This window comes from Diadema antillarum, unplaced genomic scaffold (assembly GCF_040938485.1).
Source record: "Diadema antillarum isolate AM-2024a unplaced genomic scaffold, OU_Dant_1.0 scf00000159, whole genome shotgun sequence".
In the NCBI taxonomy this organism is placed as follows: Eukaryota; Metazoa; Echinodermata; class Echinoidea; order Diadematoida; family Diadematidae; genus Diadema; species Diadema antillarum.
This window is the reverse complement of record NW_027271048.1, coordinates 178,707-193,656: the sequence shown is the minus strand read 5'-3', so window position 1 is coordinate 193,656 and position 14,950 is coordinate 178,707. Positions and strand designations below refer to the sequence as shown.

Genomic DNA, 14,950 nt, shown 5'->3' with positions numbered 1-14,950 from the left:
CATTGACCGTTTCTATTTCCTATAAGATCTTCGTGATATGTGGGATGCGGGACTCTTTGACGCCATGTTGGCAGAACTCCGTAAGATGAAAATGACAACCAGCACTTAATAGATAACAATATGTGCGCCAAACTTCATCATTATTGAGTTCCTCGCCATGTGGGAACACAAGGTCACTCTCTGAGTGTCATTATCTTCCCTGTATTTCGAGCAGACGATCAAGAAATCATGGCGACTGACTTTGAGGCGCTCAAGGAGGAGTTCAAAAAGACTCCGAAGAACCTGAAGAAACACCTACCGAAGGTGCTGGAGTGCATTAAAGAGGATCCGGGCGGTAGGGGGAGCTTTATGGATGAGTGCCGATGGGAAGTGAGAGACGATCTGTTCGGGAAGGTGAATGAAGCGTAAGTCTGAGTCTTTCTTTCCTTTCTACATACCTCATCTTTACAGGGATGTGACAGTAGGTTACAGCTCGTTATTCCAAAGGTTCGTTATTCCGAAGGTTTGTTATTCCGAAGGCTCTTTAGTCCGAAGATTCGTTATTCCGAATGTTCGTTTTTCCGAATTTCATTTTCGGATTAACAAATCTTCGGAATAACGAACCTTCGGTAATAACGCCACAAATGTTCGGATTAACGAACCCTTTTTCATTTTCGGATTAACGAACCTCTAGGTATAGGGAATTTGTGTGTTTCGGATTAACGAACCTTCGGAATATCGAACTTCGGAATAACGAACAGCACCCGTGACAGTATTGGTAGGAATAGATTAAATTCTCGAAAATAATCATATCAAATGAAACCCAATAATCATGTTCAAATTTAAAACTCAAACTCCATCTCATGAATTTCATGTTATGGATAAAATTGCGATATGAATACTTTTCATGCGTTGGTTGAAGCCAAAGCGAAAGCCGTTTCGGGCATGATTTCTAGATGACGCTCCTAAGCTGTAAGTTCTTGTTATGCAAGGGGCAAACTTGACCACGTTACAAACTAAAGAGCATGCACGTACTAATGTTTAATAACGGAGCTACCAAGCGTGCTGTGTTATTAATGATCATAATTATACTTTACTTGATTCAAACCATTTCTCTCTTTCTCTCTCTTGCAGAGAGAGAGAGAGAGAGAGAGAGGGAGAGAGAGAGAACACACACATATGTGTATGAGCTCTGCAGGCAAAAAATGTCGACATTGTCAGTTTATCAAGTTTAAGAATGTCATGTCAGTGGCTGCGTAAGAAGTAAGATACTCAGTGCTTATTATGATAGGGTGCAATTTCATGTGTTTCTCTAGTTAAAGGGTCAGAGTGCATTTTAATGTGTTTCTCAATTTTAGGGCTCCCGTGTTTCTCTCTATAAACAGTGAAAATGTTCATAAATAGTCATGAAGATATGAAAGTTAAAATTCTCTATTTAGACACACTGATATTCAAAAATCCTGACCCATTACAGCGGTAGATGATCACCCGACAATGTGCAGGCTATGTTTTATACCGCGAAAGAAATATCCGTTGCCACATTTGACTTGTCAATTATTTATTTCATTGAGATACCTGTACATGTGGGTCGCATGGAATGACTTGTTGCATTTGGTTTCTTTTACTTTTCTCCCTTTGTAGGAAAAACAAACACGAGGCTCTGATGACAGAAATATGCATCGAAAGTTTAAAGAAGAAGATGAAACTCTACTACGACTTGGTGGAAGACGTCCTTAGAGAGAAAACCTACATCAAATGGAAGGTACTTCGTAAGGTCAATTTCTCCATGCTGCATGCCCTGAAAAAATGTGAACGTACCAGGAGGCAGCAAACAGTGATGTCATTTCTGCCATCTCTACTCCCACAACACACTCCAACCTATACTTGTCAACCTCAATGATCAAATCATAAACTGTTGCAACTCCTTGATCACACGTAAGGTCATATGTAACAAGAGAACAGCAGAGGGCGGTTGCCACGTAACATTCTTCCAGAGAACATCTCTCATCGTAAAAGTGATAAGTATTGTGCGCTGTAATAAAGAATGTATGACGAAATGTTACATAAATGGCAACCAATATTATATTCCATTAACATGACATTGTTACAATATCGAACATAAAAGCATATGAAGGAAACATTTCCCCCCAAGGAATATAATTTCTGAGAATGGCCATTGCCGTAACTACTTCATCTTTATTCCATCATTCAGGGCCATGAGAATGAGATGAAGAAGATGCTAGAGATCCTAAAGGAGCCGATCGAATGGATCCCCAGGGATGACAAGGAGTGGAAGGAGAGAGAAAAGCACCTGTCATGCTCCGAATTCGGACGCTCCTTGCAGAATGCCGTGGATATGACAGTGCGAGCATGCAGGTATTAAAAATGACGTCTGGTAATACGGCAACAAAGACTATATTCGATTTAATTTGATTTGATTCATTTGTTCTCTGTGTGGTTTCATTTACAATTCTTTTTTATTTTTGCAATACAATCTAACATAACATATACAAGATATGATATTCACTATAGCTAGTTTCTACAATTTCAACAATTTACATTACACATACATCTGTGACATAATTAAAGTACATGTGTTATGAATAACCATATAACAGAATGGTTTGCCAATAAGCTATAAGAGCACATAAAAGAACATAGCCTTTGTTCACCTAGCAATAATCATCTAGCTACAAGAATATGTACCAATAAGCCTATTATATGTATAGCATATATATATATATATATATATATATATACACATACATATATGCAAATATGATATACAGATAGAGAGAGAGAGAAAGAAAGAGAAAGAGAGATAATGTTTTAATTGAATAATGATTGTGCTTACTTTTTTCTTCTCAGTCGAGACAAGATCTTGAGGAAAGTCAACGCATCGTTCGCTGATCTCGTGACGTCGTGTCTAAAGAGCGCTTCACCCATGCACATCATAGTTGCTCTGACGGTAGTGGAGGCAAGCGAAATGGAGTGGGACGTAAGCATGAAACTTTTCTCAGAGTTCAACAAAGCTTAATAAGTCGACTCGAACTGAATTGCATTGGATTTAATGTTGTATTTCTCACCCAAGTGAGATACAATAATAGAATAAATACAAATATTATAATCTTTTCCAGTCAGCTGGCAAAACACAGCCTATTGTAGCAATGTAGTGACATCGTAACAAGATATTCCTGGTATAACAAATAAGGTGAAAGATATAGGAAGCCAGCCATTTATTTTTGATAATGACATGTCATAATATACGCAGTGATCGTCAAAGAAATGTAAAGAGCAACTAATTTTAATGTAAATCGTATGAAATATTTTAGGGACTAACCTGAAATTCAGTCGATGCGATCTGCAAATTATCATTGCGCTGCATGCTGTAAAAACGGGAGCAGCTGTGCAATCTGTATTGAAATATAATTATATAAGGAATAAAGATTAGGATTGCAATGTCTCTTCACAAAACTAGGCGCTGGGTGCAAATCGACAGAACCATCAGGTTGACTAATCAGAATTGAGTGCAGGTATCATACATGCACTCAATTCTGATTAGTCAACCTGATGGTTCTGTCGATTTCCTGTGATTCCCCTATAATAGGGGAAAGAGTTCATGTTTGTTGTATGCATTTTTCAACAAATTCACAATTCAGCAGTTGGAAGGAAAACTTGTTCACATCACTCTCTCCACAGGGATGTGAGAAGCTCCTACCAAACATCCTTGACGCATTCGACCAGTGGATGAGACGAGATGACGTCGATTTCGGCGAGAATACCGACCACCAACGCCTTGCCGACTTCGTCACCTACCACGCCATTTTAGGTGTCGCTGGGTAAGGAACGCATGTTTTGAACACAATGATTTTTGAAGGACTGTTTTCATAAGTTTATATTTTATCAGTCTCTCATTTTCTCTTATCACCCCTCTCCTTGCCACTATCAAGTATCACTCTTTTATAATTATGTCTGATGAGAAGCGTTGTCATGACATCATTATAATCATCTTGATTATTTGCTTTACTCCTGCTGTCACGACGGGTATATAGCTTTGCTACAATCTGTGGTTTAGCAAAACCAGCATCATTGTTCCACTTAATCAAGAATATTTACGTCACTGCTTTTAATAGCTACTGAATACTAGAATTCGGACGTGATAGCGTCACGGAGGGTTTGGGGATTTCATTTTTTAAATCATTTATTTTCCCATCTGGTTGCGACAAGTGGATTTTATTACTCTTCACCCCTCTGGCTTCTAAGAGAAATAATTTTCCACGTGTTTACATAGTGAACAACACCTTCTGCTCGACAATAAATCCACAGTCACAACCAGGTCTCATGAAATTGCTTGTTTCTGCAGGTAACCATGGAAACGGGAGGAGATGACTGAGGAATGGAAAGCTGTTTCGATTGTTTGTTTGGTTGGTTTTTTGTTTGTTTGTTTGTTTGTTTTTTGTTAATTGGAGTTTTCGTTTACGAAGGAAAGAAAAAAAAATGACTGCAGCGGAATATGGATCGTTTAAGTCAATTAACTCTCCAGGATACATTTTGCAAAGATGTGTAATCTCTTGATTTATCTCCTCTATGGCCCCCAATTACACAGGAAAGAGTGCATCAAATCCCTTACAAGCATCGCAGAATACTGTATGGATCAGGAATTGGAAGGGGATGAGAGCCCTCTCTCTACACATGGCACGATGTTACGTAACATCATCAATGAGTTCATGATGAAGGTTTGTGCTATTCCTAAAAGAAACAGGGAAATTTATTCTGATATGACCCTGCCATGCAATTGGAAGTCCAAATCAAGTTAAACTGCATTGTTCGTTGGTAACTCTGACTATTCAGGCGTCTGCTGTAGTCAGTAAATATTTTATGGAACATTTGGTTTCGCGCTTGCCAATGATTTTGACATTCTATTCCTAATCTGAATAAATGTGTGACTAAACAATGAAGATTTTAACATGATATTCCGCGGATGACTGGTTATTTGAATTATACGCAATGCATTGTCTGTTATCAATTCCTTTTTAAAGACACTTTAGTACTCATTCGTTGTTCAAAGGCGTTTCTTTTACCAAGATTTGTTCCCTTACTCTAGTGATTTATTGATTTGCTATGCTTCTATCTGTACCCTCACGAAGAATTATGGAACGCCGAAGCTGCTCAGCGAGTTGCTTCCGTACCCTGTCAAACTGTTGTCTTGTGACGTCGAAGAATTAGAGAGCGCCGCCGGCCACATCATCGGCACCCTGTACGAAGAAGGCGAAATGCTTGCGCCATACGGTGAAGCTATCGTGCAGGCCTGTCTGGACAAGAAGTGTGAAGGATCTAATCTTGGAAGTAAGTAAATCTGGCAAAAATCAAAGGACAACCCTGAAGATAAACGAAGCGAGATGCTTTGCTACGCCACAGCAACAGCACGGCAAAGAATGGATGTGATAGAAATAAAAACGTGTTACTATCTTCCGTGCATTTCCTCTTTCTTTTTCTTTTATTCATTTTCATATTAGTTATCATTCAGTCTACTTCTTTCTCTATCTCTTTCTGTACTAAATCATAAATTCATTCAGTTGTGACGTCAACGTGAAGAATAAATAAAAGTGACACAAACTCCTATCTGATTCTGTATGCTGTCAAGCAGAAATCTTCTTACTATAAAGATCAATCGCTTTTTAAGTTTCAAAATTCATCATTCTTGTAAATTGCTTCTCTCATTTATTTCTGTTTTTCGTTCTGACATTTTCTTCTACACACAGTGGCCCTCAAAGGGATATTCAGGTGTAATCCTGACGTTATTCTCAGTCATATCGATGGCCTCGTTGAAGCTATGGAAGACATGCCATCGTCTGACAAGACGTATCTCTACATGCTCTTCAGTGACGTGGCCCAAAAGAATCCCGAGGTGAGATGGCGGGCCAACATTGACGAACGTCGAGAATTTTCCTCTTTTTCTAAAACTATACCAGACAATTGTCAGAGATAGTAGCAGTAAGTCCTTTCCTGATGTTGTTGTAGTTATTGTATTTGTTTGCGGTTTTGTTTGTTTGTTTGCCAAAAATGAAAGAGACAAAAATCGACCGGTAATAATAAGTAGAGAAACAAATTCGTAGATTACCCGATTGACCGATGCCAATCAAGATGACGATATCGATATTCACCTTATAGGCTCTCGAAGCCCATGTTGACGTTCTGATTGAGGACATCACAGACGCCACCCTCGCGACAGTCTGCTACATGACAGTGGCCGAAATATCGATCCATTACCCTAAACGATTCGAGAAGCATGTGGACACGTGTGTCAGCGCATGGGAGCACACCCCCTACACCGTAGCGTCGGCCTGCAAGACCATAGCGAGTGTGGGCCGCATCAGCAAGGTGAGACCAGGAGCTCTACTGCCAACTGTGTTTCGAATGTTCGTTGGACACGAGGGACTGTTACACAATTTACAATGTTTTGTTGACAGGATATCTCATTAAACAGTATGCATTCTAACTCGTCGATAATAAAGTTTTATGGACTCTCAAGTCTAACTCATTCCTCATTCCCATCATTTACCAGGACGTTAACAAATGATGATTGTGTTGCATAACTATATTCATGAGATTTATAGATAATTTTCATTCCTTGAACATTTCGGAACCTTCGAAAATCAAATCAGCAATTCAGATGTCTGTTTATACGCGTCGATAAGTTAGACATTTGAATGCTTGTTTCCATTATGCTCATGAAGCAGTAATAAACATACAAATCAACACGGAATTTACTTTCATGGTAATTTCGCGAAAGTAGATCCATGGTACGTGACACTAAAACTTTCATATTAACGTTAGATTTTCTGGAAAGATTACCTTATATTGAATTAGCGCAGCGTATCGCAAATTCATTACTTTTGTGATGAAGACAAACTTAAACGATATATGTGGCGTTTGAATAAGACTATCGCCCTGTTTTGCCTTGAGGCAACTGTTTGAAGAAAAAGAAGAAGAAGAAGAAGAAGAAGAAGAAGAAGAAACGTGAGCTGAATAGTTTAAATTCTCATTGAAAAGTTCATGAATGATTTGAACTTCTGTCCTAGCCCGTTCGTTTATCCACATTGCATGTTTGTGCTATTGATTATATTGGAAACAGAGAAAGAATTAACTTGAACTTGTCATCCCTTAACAAACAGAGAGATTGTGATGGAAATACTGACAGCTTGCAGGGAAAAGTAAACCTGTTTTGACTTTCTGTTCATTCTCTTAATTGCAGCAACATGCAGACAAGAGCCTCAAAATTCTGTTCGGTAAGATCGAAACCATTGATCCGATGTGGATCAGCGTGATTCTGATGGAAGCTAAGCGGGTTGGTCAGGCGTACAAGGAGTCCATGGAGCCGTACCGATCACAGATCGAGAAGCTGAAGAAGTGCCAACAGATGGGCGTTCCCGACTTGGTGCAGTCCATGCTAGACTTTCTCGATGATAGGAGGTTTGTCTTCTCAAGAAAAAAAACCCAAACTTTCTCCACCCTAAAACAAAATCACACAGATGCTGGATGAAAATACAACACAAACTTGAAACTGTTTTGCATTTATAAATGAATTAATCTATATCATGTGTGAAAGTACATCGATCTGACAGCAGATTACCAAGTAAGCTATATAGGAATAAAACTAAACCTTGGTTCACAATCCTTCGTGCGTGTGCATGTAATGTTGTCCTCGTCACATACACTACAATAACTCGTTGGGTAAAGGGTACTACACAGTTCAATAGAAGACTTTATTCCGTCAAACTTGCAGGGAGCAGAGGCCATCTTCTGAGGTACAGAGGAAGAAATATGAGCGCACATGAGTGTAACCGCCAGATCAGCATGTGATGTTGCGTGTGAAGGTGTTGTACGCAGGCACATTTTATGGTAGTGAATGTGGATATTGAAAATAAAGTAGAGGACGACAACACATAATGGTGCATGATACAACATAGTGTTGAGTGGACCAGGGGAAGGAATCTCTTTTGAACTCTAAAAATATCAAGGAATGGGGTTTCTGGGGAGAGGTGTTCTTGTTAATTGGCAAAATTTCTGAAGGATATTTGACTGCATATCTTGTCTTCAGCTTGAAGGGTCTGAGCGAGGACATCGCCGAGCAGCGAGAAGACATCGACAACTTGGACTCGCGCGTGACGACCACGGAAAACGACGTCAAGAGACTGGACGAGACGGTAGAGCAGCAGGGTGACGACATCAAGAACGTGAAGAACGAGGTCCACGAACAAGGAGAGAAGCTGGAAGAACTGAAGGAGGTCGTCGACGAAACGGTTGAGAAGGTGGAGGAAATCGATCACAAAGTGAGCATTGTTCCTTCAAAGTAGTACACCCATCATACCCCCTCCACTGAACTCAATCCCCTCATATATCAACAAATAAGCAAACGACAAAGAGAGAGAGAGAGAGAGAGAGAGAGAGAGAGAATGGCAACTGAGGAGCCGTTGTAGTTAAGTGTTTATGACCACGGACTAGGAATCTTAAGTTTAGAGTGTGTATCCCGATGGCCGTAGTAGTGATGCCCCTATGTGCCTAGGTGTTTATGCCTCTCCCTGCTCCTCTGGAAGGAATGTGTAAAGCCATCGGCCCTCATGTTTGCTTGCAGATAAGGATTTAGGTGTTTACTTGTTGGCTACTGCATAGCCACTCTTAAACATAAATTCAGTTCCCATAACTCGATCGTTCCTGTTTTGTTTTTTATTTGAGAATAAAGGCTGTCCCTTTATTATTTTGCGGTCTACTAATTGCGCTCTATGATCAAGAGTCTGACTATAGGAAGTCTACTAAAAAAATATATATATTTTCTTTGTCTTGACTCTGGCTGTTATTATTTGGAAGGTATAGTATCACCTTCGGTTCCTTCTAGGATAGTAGCTATCAGAACGAAAGTTTCATAAACAACTTCGATTCTCTCAATAATGAATCCTCTTTGTTACAGACGATCACAAACGCGCCAAAGTGGTCCCGCGATGTCTCCAAACTCCTCAACCCGGAGCATGAGCATGACTGGCGGTTTCTTGCAGTTCGACTCGGATACTCGGGTGAGGATATCCGTAACTGGGCCCTGTCCCCCGATCCAACAATGGCTATCTTAGCCGAATGGTATACCACACACAAGAGCAGTGATGCCACATACGCCATCCTGAGTGCTCTGGAAGACATGGGACGAACAGACGCCGCGGAGATCATCACACAGTCACTGGAGGAAGCAGGTATACATTCACATAACCCTTTGTAAATTATGCTATGACGGTCATGTTTTAGGTCTCCTAATGAACATTATATCTTTCAAGACAACCTATCTTGTTATTCGAGAGATGATTTACAGCACTTGCGTGACAGTGGTCTATAAAGGATATCAACCATTTCTGCTTAACGTTCTGCACTCCATGACAGAACTACTGGTTCCTCAAGCCCCGTCTGACGAGTCCGAGAAACCACCTGCCATCTTCCTCAGCTACCAGTGGGACCACCAGCCCGAGGTGAAAACCATCAGAAAACATCTGGAGATGGCGGGATTCCCCTGCTGGATGGACATCGGCCAGATGGGAGGAGGAGACCAGCTCTTTGCTCGCATCAGTCAGGGGATGCGATCCGCCAAAGTGGTCCTCTGTATGGTGACAGAGAAGTACTCTGGTTCGGAGAACTGCAACAAGGAGGTAAGAAATCCATGGTATGTCAAAGTTTATTCATCATATTTATATTGTATTCGTATTTCGGTAAAAACAATTGTAACTCTCTACTAAGATCGAAACTGTTGACGCAACCATCAAGGGGACTGACAACTCGTATCTTCTTCTATTCTCCACCAAGGTAAACCTTGCCAACCTGCTCAACAAACCAATCATACCGATTCTAATCGATCGGACTCCTTGGCCGCCGGAGGGAGCAATGAGCATGCTCTTCTCTCAGCTTCTTTACATCCAGTTTTACAACGAGAAGGAGTACGTGAGGGGAGAGAAGTTTTGGGATGACGCTAAGTTCTCAGAGCTCCTCGGACAGATCTCGTATCACGCCAACCCAGACGAAAGCATGGTGACCGAAGGTGAGTGTTGTTTCTCATCCACGTTTTGTATTTGCGTGTTGTAACTCTTTTTTTTAAATGACTTCCCAAGTTCATTTCTCCTCTTCTGTGTTCTTCTGCTTCAAGATCTCCCATCTCTCATGAACATCAAATATATCTTTATTTGATCATCACTATTCTTTTTTCTCCATAGTGATACCTTTCATTTAATGTGTGCATTACCATGTACTCATGTAGTGAGGAAGGCCCATGTACCACAATAATCATATTAAGCATTCTTCATCCTGACGTCCATACTAATGTTATTAATAATCATACGAAGAAGTGTACTATGAGTAACTTTTTATCACCGTAACTTCTCCTGTTGTCACGCATGGATTAGGAATGAATCATGATGATCGTAATAATCATCGATATAATCACACTAAAGGGGTTTCTTGAGGACACTGGCCTCTCCAATAAGCATGTCTGGTTCCATTGGAGCAACTTTTAATCTTTTGTTGTCATACAGAGTACCGAAACTGGATCCCTCAAGTGGAAGACAAACCTACCGTCGTGAAGAAAGTTGAAGAAACCAAACCAAACTCCCAGCCAAAGTCTAATCCTCAGGTACAGCACAGCAATAGAAACCTTGATCCGAATTTGATAGAAACGTGTGTGTGAATTAAAAATGAACTGAATGAGTTTAAATCACATGAAGAACAGCCAGAAAACATAGGCATTGTAGCTGACTTTGCATAGCATATATTTTTGCGGTATTTTCCAACAATTTTGGGGTAGAAAATATTTGCGGTCGCGATATTCGCCCTCGGCAGCTTTCACTTGCAAACTTTTGGCAGGATCAGAACAATATGAAAAATAAGATATTGTTTCCTAATTTGTCAAGAATTGACATTCTGTGGTTCCCAATTTGTTATAGATATGGAAAGCATGCAAACTCTACTTCTTTAAATTTCCTCCTGTTTTAATATTGTTCATTGTAGTAACACTTACTCCTAAAGGTAATTCATAGTAATAAAAGAAAAATAACATATCAATGGGAAGATGATTGATTCCATGAAACATTCTTGGCTTGATAATCAGGCTTATACCAAGCCGAAACTGTGAAGGTGGTGATCTTCTGCATAAAATCTGGAATTCGTGTTACAAAACGCAACAATTAAGCCAAGTGCACTTCATTGTACTCATTTTGTACTCATCAGGATTCTATATAATAGGGTATCCGTCGGTCTTTATTTCGCAACATCCTAAAAAATCCTGTAACGGAAAGCATCACTCAATTTATCTGACGCCACTTTCTGTGTTCATTTCTTTTAATTCATCAGGAACCTTTAGAGCATCCGTCCGTCTTCATCTCGTACCAATGGGGCAAACAACCTGAAATCAAGAGACTGTTCTCACGTCTCACCGGTTTAGGCTACCACTGCTGGCTGGACATCAACCAGATGGGTGGTGGGGATCCACTCTACTCCAAGATCGACAAGGGCATCAGGAATGCAAAGGTCGGGGAAGATGACAGTTTGATTGCTGATTAGATAATCCACACTCAGTCAACGTATAAGTACAAAATAATTTAGAGCCAATATACATCTTTTGATTACTTGTCACACAATACCAATAGTAAGAAAACACACTAACTGACTTCCCGATAGTTACTGGCAGAGCAAAGTTGAGCCTTAAAGTTGATAATCCTTTCCTTGCGTCTGATATACTGACATTTAAATTGTTTATGCCCTTGTTTGTCCCTGCAGGTCGTTATATCCTGCGTCACACCGAAGTACGCGCTATCTGCCAACTGTCGTCGTGAGGTGAGTCTGTCCGACGCTCTCCGGAAACCCGTCGTGCCTTTACTCATGGAACAAATGACATGGCCACCGGAAGGACCGATGAGTATGACCTTCACTCAGCTCCTCTACATCGACTTCACCAAAGAGACGAGTCAGGCCAACTTTGACGACGAAAAGTTCGACGAACTCCTGCTGAAGATCCAGGAGCATGCCCAGCCCACGCTCCAGCTGGAAACAGCGGGGGATGAAGCCGACCAGAGCCCTGGTCAGAATGAAGAGGAAGGAACACAAGATGAGGTCAGTCAAGAAGAACAGCCTGAAGAAGAAGGGCAATCCCAGGAGGGAGCCACCTCGGAGGAGTTAAATGAATCTGAAAGGCCAAGCTCCACGGAGCAAGAGGAACCACAGAGGCAAGATTCTCCAGCTCAAGTGGAGAAAACAGCTTCTTCACCCTCGGTAAAGTCGCAGTCACAGGAGAGCAATGGCAGCACTGGGTCAGGAAAGAAGAACAAGAAATCGTCATTCTGCATCATCATCTAATTTCTTACCGTGGACTCTCGTAGTAAAATAGTTTATTTGAAGCAATAAATGCATACTGCTGCACTCTATACTGTAAGTCCTGATATTTCTTCGCGCTGTACATGGAAAATACCTTGGAAATGGGTGGATTAACTTTATTCTCACGGACTGAGCATAACGTATATCATAGGCTGTTTTATTGTGCATTCAACACGTGATGGTGAGGTAGCAAATGAGACAATACAACGAAAGGCACTTGAAATGCACTCGCATGGAACACGATCTAGCAGCTTCAGTAAGGCTGCTGGGATAGACGGATCAGAGAGCGAGCAGCGAAAGAAAGATATTGGACAATCGTCAAAAGTACGATGGAGTTTCACTTCTGGTCCTTACAGTGTTGCGTGCCTTTAAAGTTGCGTCCTGTTGGATCATCCTAATGTCTTTCATAAGATTTTTTTTTGTAACCCTATATCTCTATTACGAGTAGTGTGAGAGGGTAATCTACTGAGTTGTATTCATTGCCAAATGAAAATGACAGAATTAGGGTAACCCGGTAATTTAGTCTTTGGAAGTCAATGACAGTCACTTTCCTGTTTGAACATTCACATCAAAATTGTCGAGCCTTGCAATAGGTGACGAGAATATCGGGTTAAATTTTCCCAACAGGTCCTTAAAATGTCCAAAACAAAGTCCTCCTGGGAAGCATATGAATACTTTGCAGACATTTGAATATAGAATAAATATTCCATTACACGATTCTTTTGCTGCAATATGAACGAAGAAAAAAAAATCGGAATATGTATACCTGACGAAAGAAGTTCATTTAAGTCTTTATTCTTTTTATACTTAAATTGAGCAAGAATCTACTTTATAGAATTAACAAAAAAAAAAAAGAAGTCTCAATTGATTTCAAACTTACTGTTTTCAGGATCTGACGGGCTGAGGTTCCAAACCGTAAAAGTTGAAGAAATACGTCTTTACAAGAAATCGGCTGTTTCGACGTGACCCCGTTGAAAAAAAAGACATTTTATAGCATCATATCGCTTTTATTCATAAGTGAAATCATTGCCATCATATTTTATATACAAGCGATATAACACAGCACCAATGTTATTATGTCTTTCAGGGAAGAAAAAAAAAAGAAACCAAAGAATAATTATGTTCTATGGACAGGACTCATTTCATTTTGTGTTGCTGGGGTAAAATGGGAATATTATTTCTTTTATTTAAGTGGAATGTCCTCCGTCACATAACAGCTGCTTGTATAATCAATGATTCATTTTTGACGTATAACTGTTTGTATGTGTGTGTGTGTGTGTGTGTGTGTGTGTGATCCTTGATTACGCGTTTGTTTCAATTCTTCCAGTAAACCATTGCTTTTGATATGTGGTAATCCCTGTGCATAAGATTATAATGGTGAATACGTTCACATTGTTTTGAAGTCATGTAAGCGTGCATACAAATCGTTTTTGGATTATTTAGTTCATGTTGCCACAAAAACACGAAAACAACTCAGAACTTGCAATGTCACTTTATGCTATTTTGTGCTCGATTTGTCACTAATGACGTCCCAGGAATGACATTTCAAAGCACATTGTGTCTAGTGGGGAAAAAGCAAAATATAAGTATCAAATATTGATATGACATGAAAAATGAACCAAGAAAATGGGATTCCATCGGGATTTAAATCTGAGACCTCTGAATTGCCAGACCGGTGCTCTTACCAACTGAGCTATGAAAAGCTGAGTTTGTATAAGAGCATCGGTCTGGCTCGAATCGCAATGAAATCCCGTTTTCTTTGCTCATTCTTCATTTATATCATATTTCTGTTCAGTTTCTCTTTGTTTGCATTTGTCAAATATTCTTATTACTATTAATAAAACTCTTACGACCTACCTTAACGAAGTGTCAACCTTGATCAATGCTATTCAGTTATATTGTATATGTTCAGTTTCAACAGAATACAAAATAAAGGAATTACAGTGCAATGAATGTATTATAATATATATATATACATAAATATATATATATATATATATATATATATAGAGAGAGAGAGAGAGAGAGAGAGAGAGAGAGAGAGAAAGAGAGAGGGGGAGGCATTAAAGGAAGACAGGAAAGTACATTATAATACAGAACAAGACAAGAGAAAAACAAGGCAGTAGGACAGAGTGGTATATACGCAGAGTTGATAATTCGGTTACAGCTCGTTATTCCGAAGGTTAGTTATTCCGAAGGCTCTTCAGTCCAAAGATTCGTTATTCCGAAGGTTCGTTTTTCCGAATTTCATTTTCGGATGAACAAATCTTCGGAATAACGAACCTTCGGAATAACGCCACAAATGTTCGGATTAACGAACCCTTTTTCATTTTCGGATTAATGAACCTCTAGGTATAGGGAATTTGTGTGTTTCGGATTAACGAACCTTCGAAATAACGAACCTTCGGAATATCGAACCTTCGGAATAACGAACAGCACCCGATAATTCAGACATAAAAGCAAAAATGAATCGAATGACTACAAACTAAAGAAAGATTTTGAGAGAGAAATACTGTAACTGACAAATCTAAAATAAGCTGATGCTTACACACACACGCAAACACACACACAA

At 39.9% G+C, this 14,950-nt stretch overlaps 1 protein-coding gene across 1 annotated transcript; it reads left to right on the top strand.

Moving 5' to 3' along the window:
• The first annotated feature begins 228 nt into the window (after window positions 1–228).
• Window positions 229–12,360, top strand: LOC139722164 (uncharacterized). The gene is made up of 17 exons (XM_071633478.1): window positions 229–404; window positions 1,621–1,741; window positions 2,192–2,355; window positions 2,848–2,977; window positions 3,679–3,818; window positions 4,586–4,715; window positions 5,127–5,325; window positions 5,742–5,887; window positions 6,151–6,360; window positions 7,235–7,452; window positions 8,081–8,312; window positions 8,948–9,221; window positions 9,406–9,668; window positions 9,823–10,054; window positions 10,545–10,642; window positions 11,359–11,535; window positions 11,785–12,360. Exons 1-17 carry the CDS (start codon window positions 229–231, stop codon window positions 12,358–12,360), a joined length of 3,486 nt encoding a protein of 1,161 aa, XP_071489579.1.
• Window positions 12,361–14,950: the final 2,590 nt, after the last annotated feature.

Excerpts from the sequence above, each read along its gene's own strand:
- LOC139722164 (XM_071633478.1), top strand. The coding sequence starts at position 229 with ATGGCGACTGACTTTGAGGCGCTCAAGGAGGAGTTCAAAAAGACTCCG. Across the intron at positions 5,888-6,150 it reads TGGCCCAAAAGAATCCCGAG|GCTCTCGAAGCCCATGTTGA; the intron begins GTGAGATGGCGG and ends TTCACCTTATAG. Across the intron at positions 7,453-8,080 it reads GACTTTCTCGATGATAGGAG|CTTGAAGGGTCTGAGCGAGG; the intron begins GTTTGTCTTCTC and ends TCTTGTCTTCAG.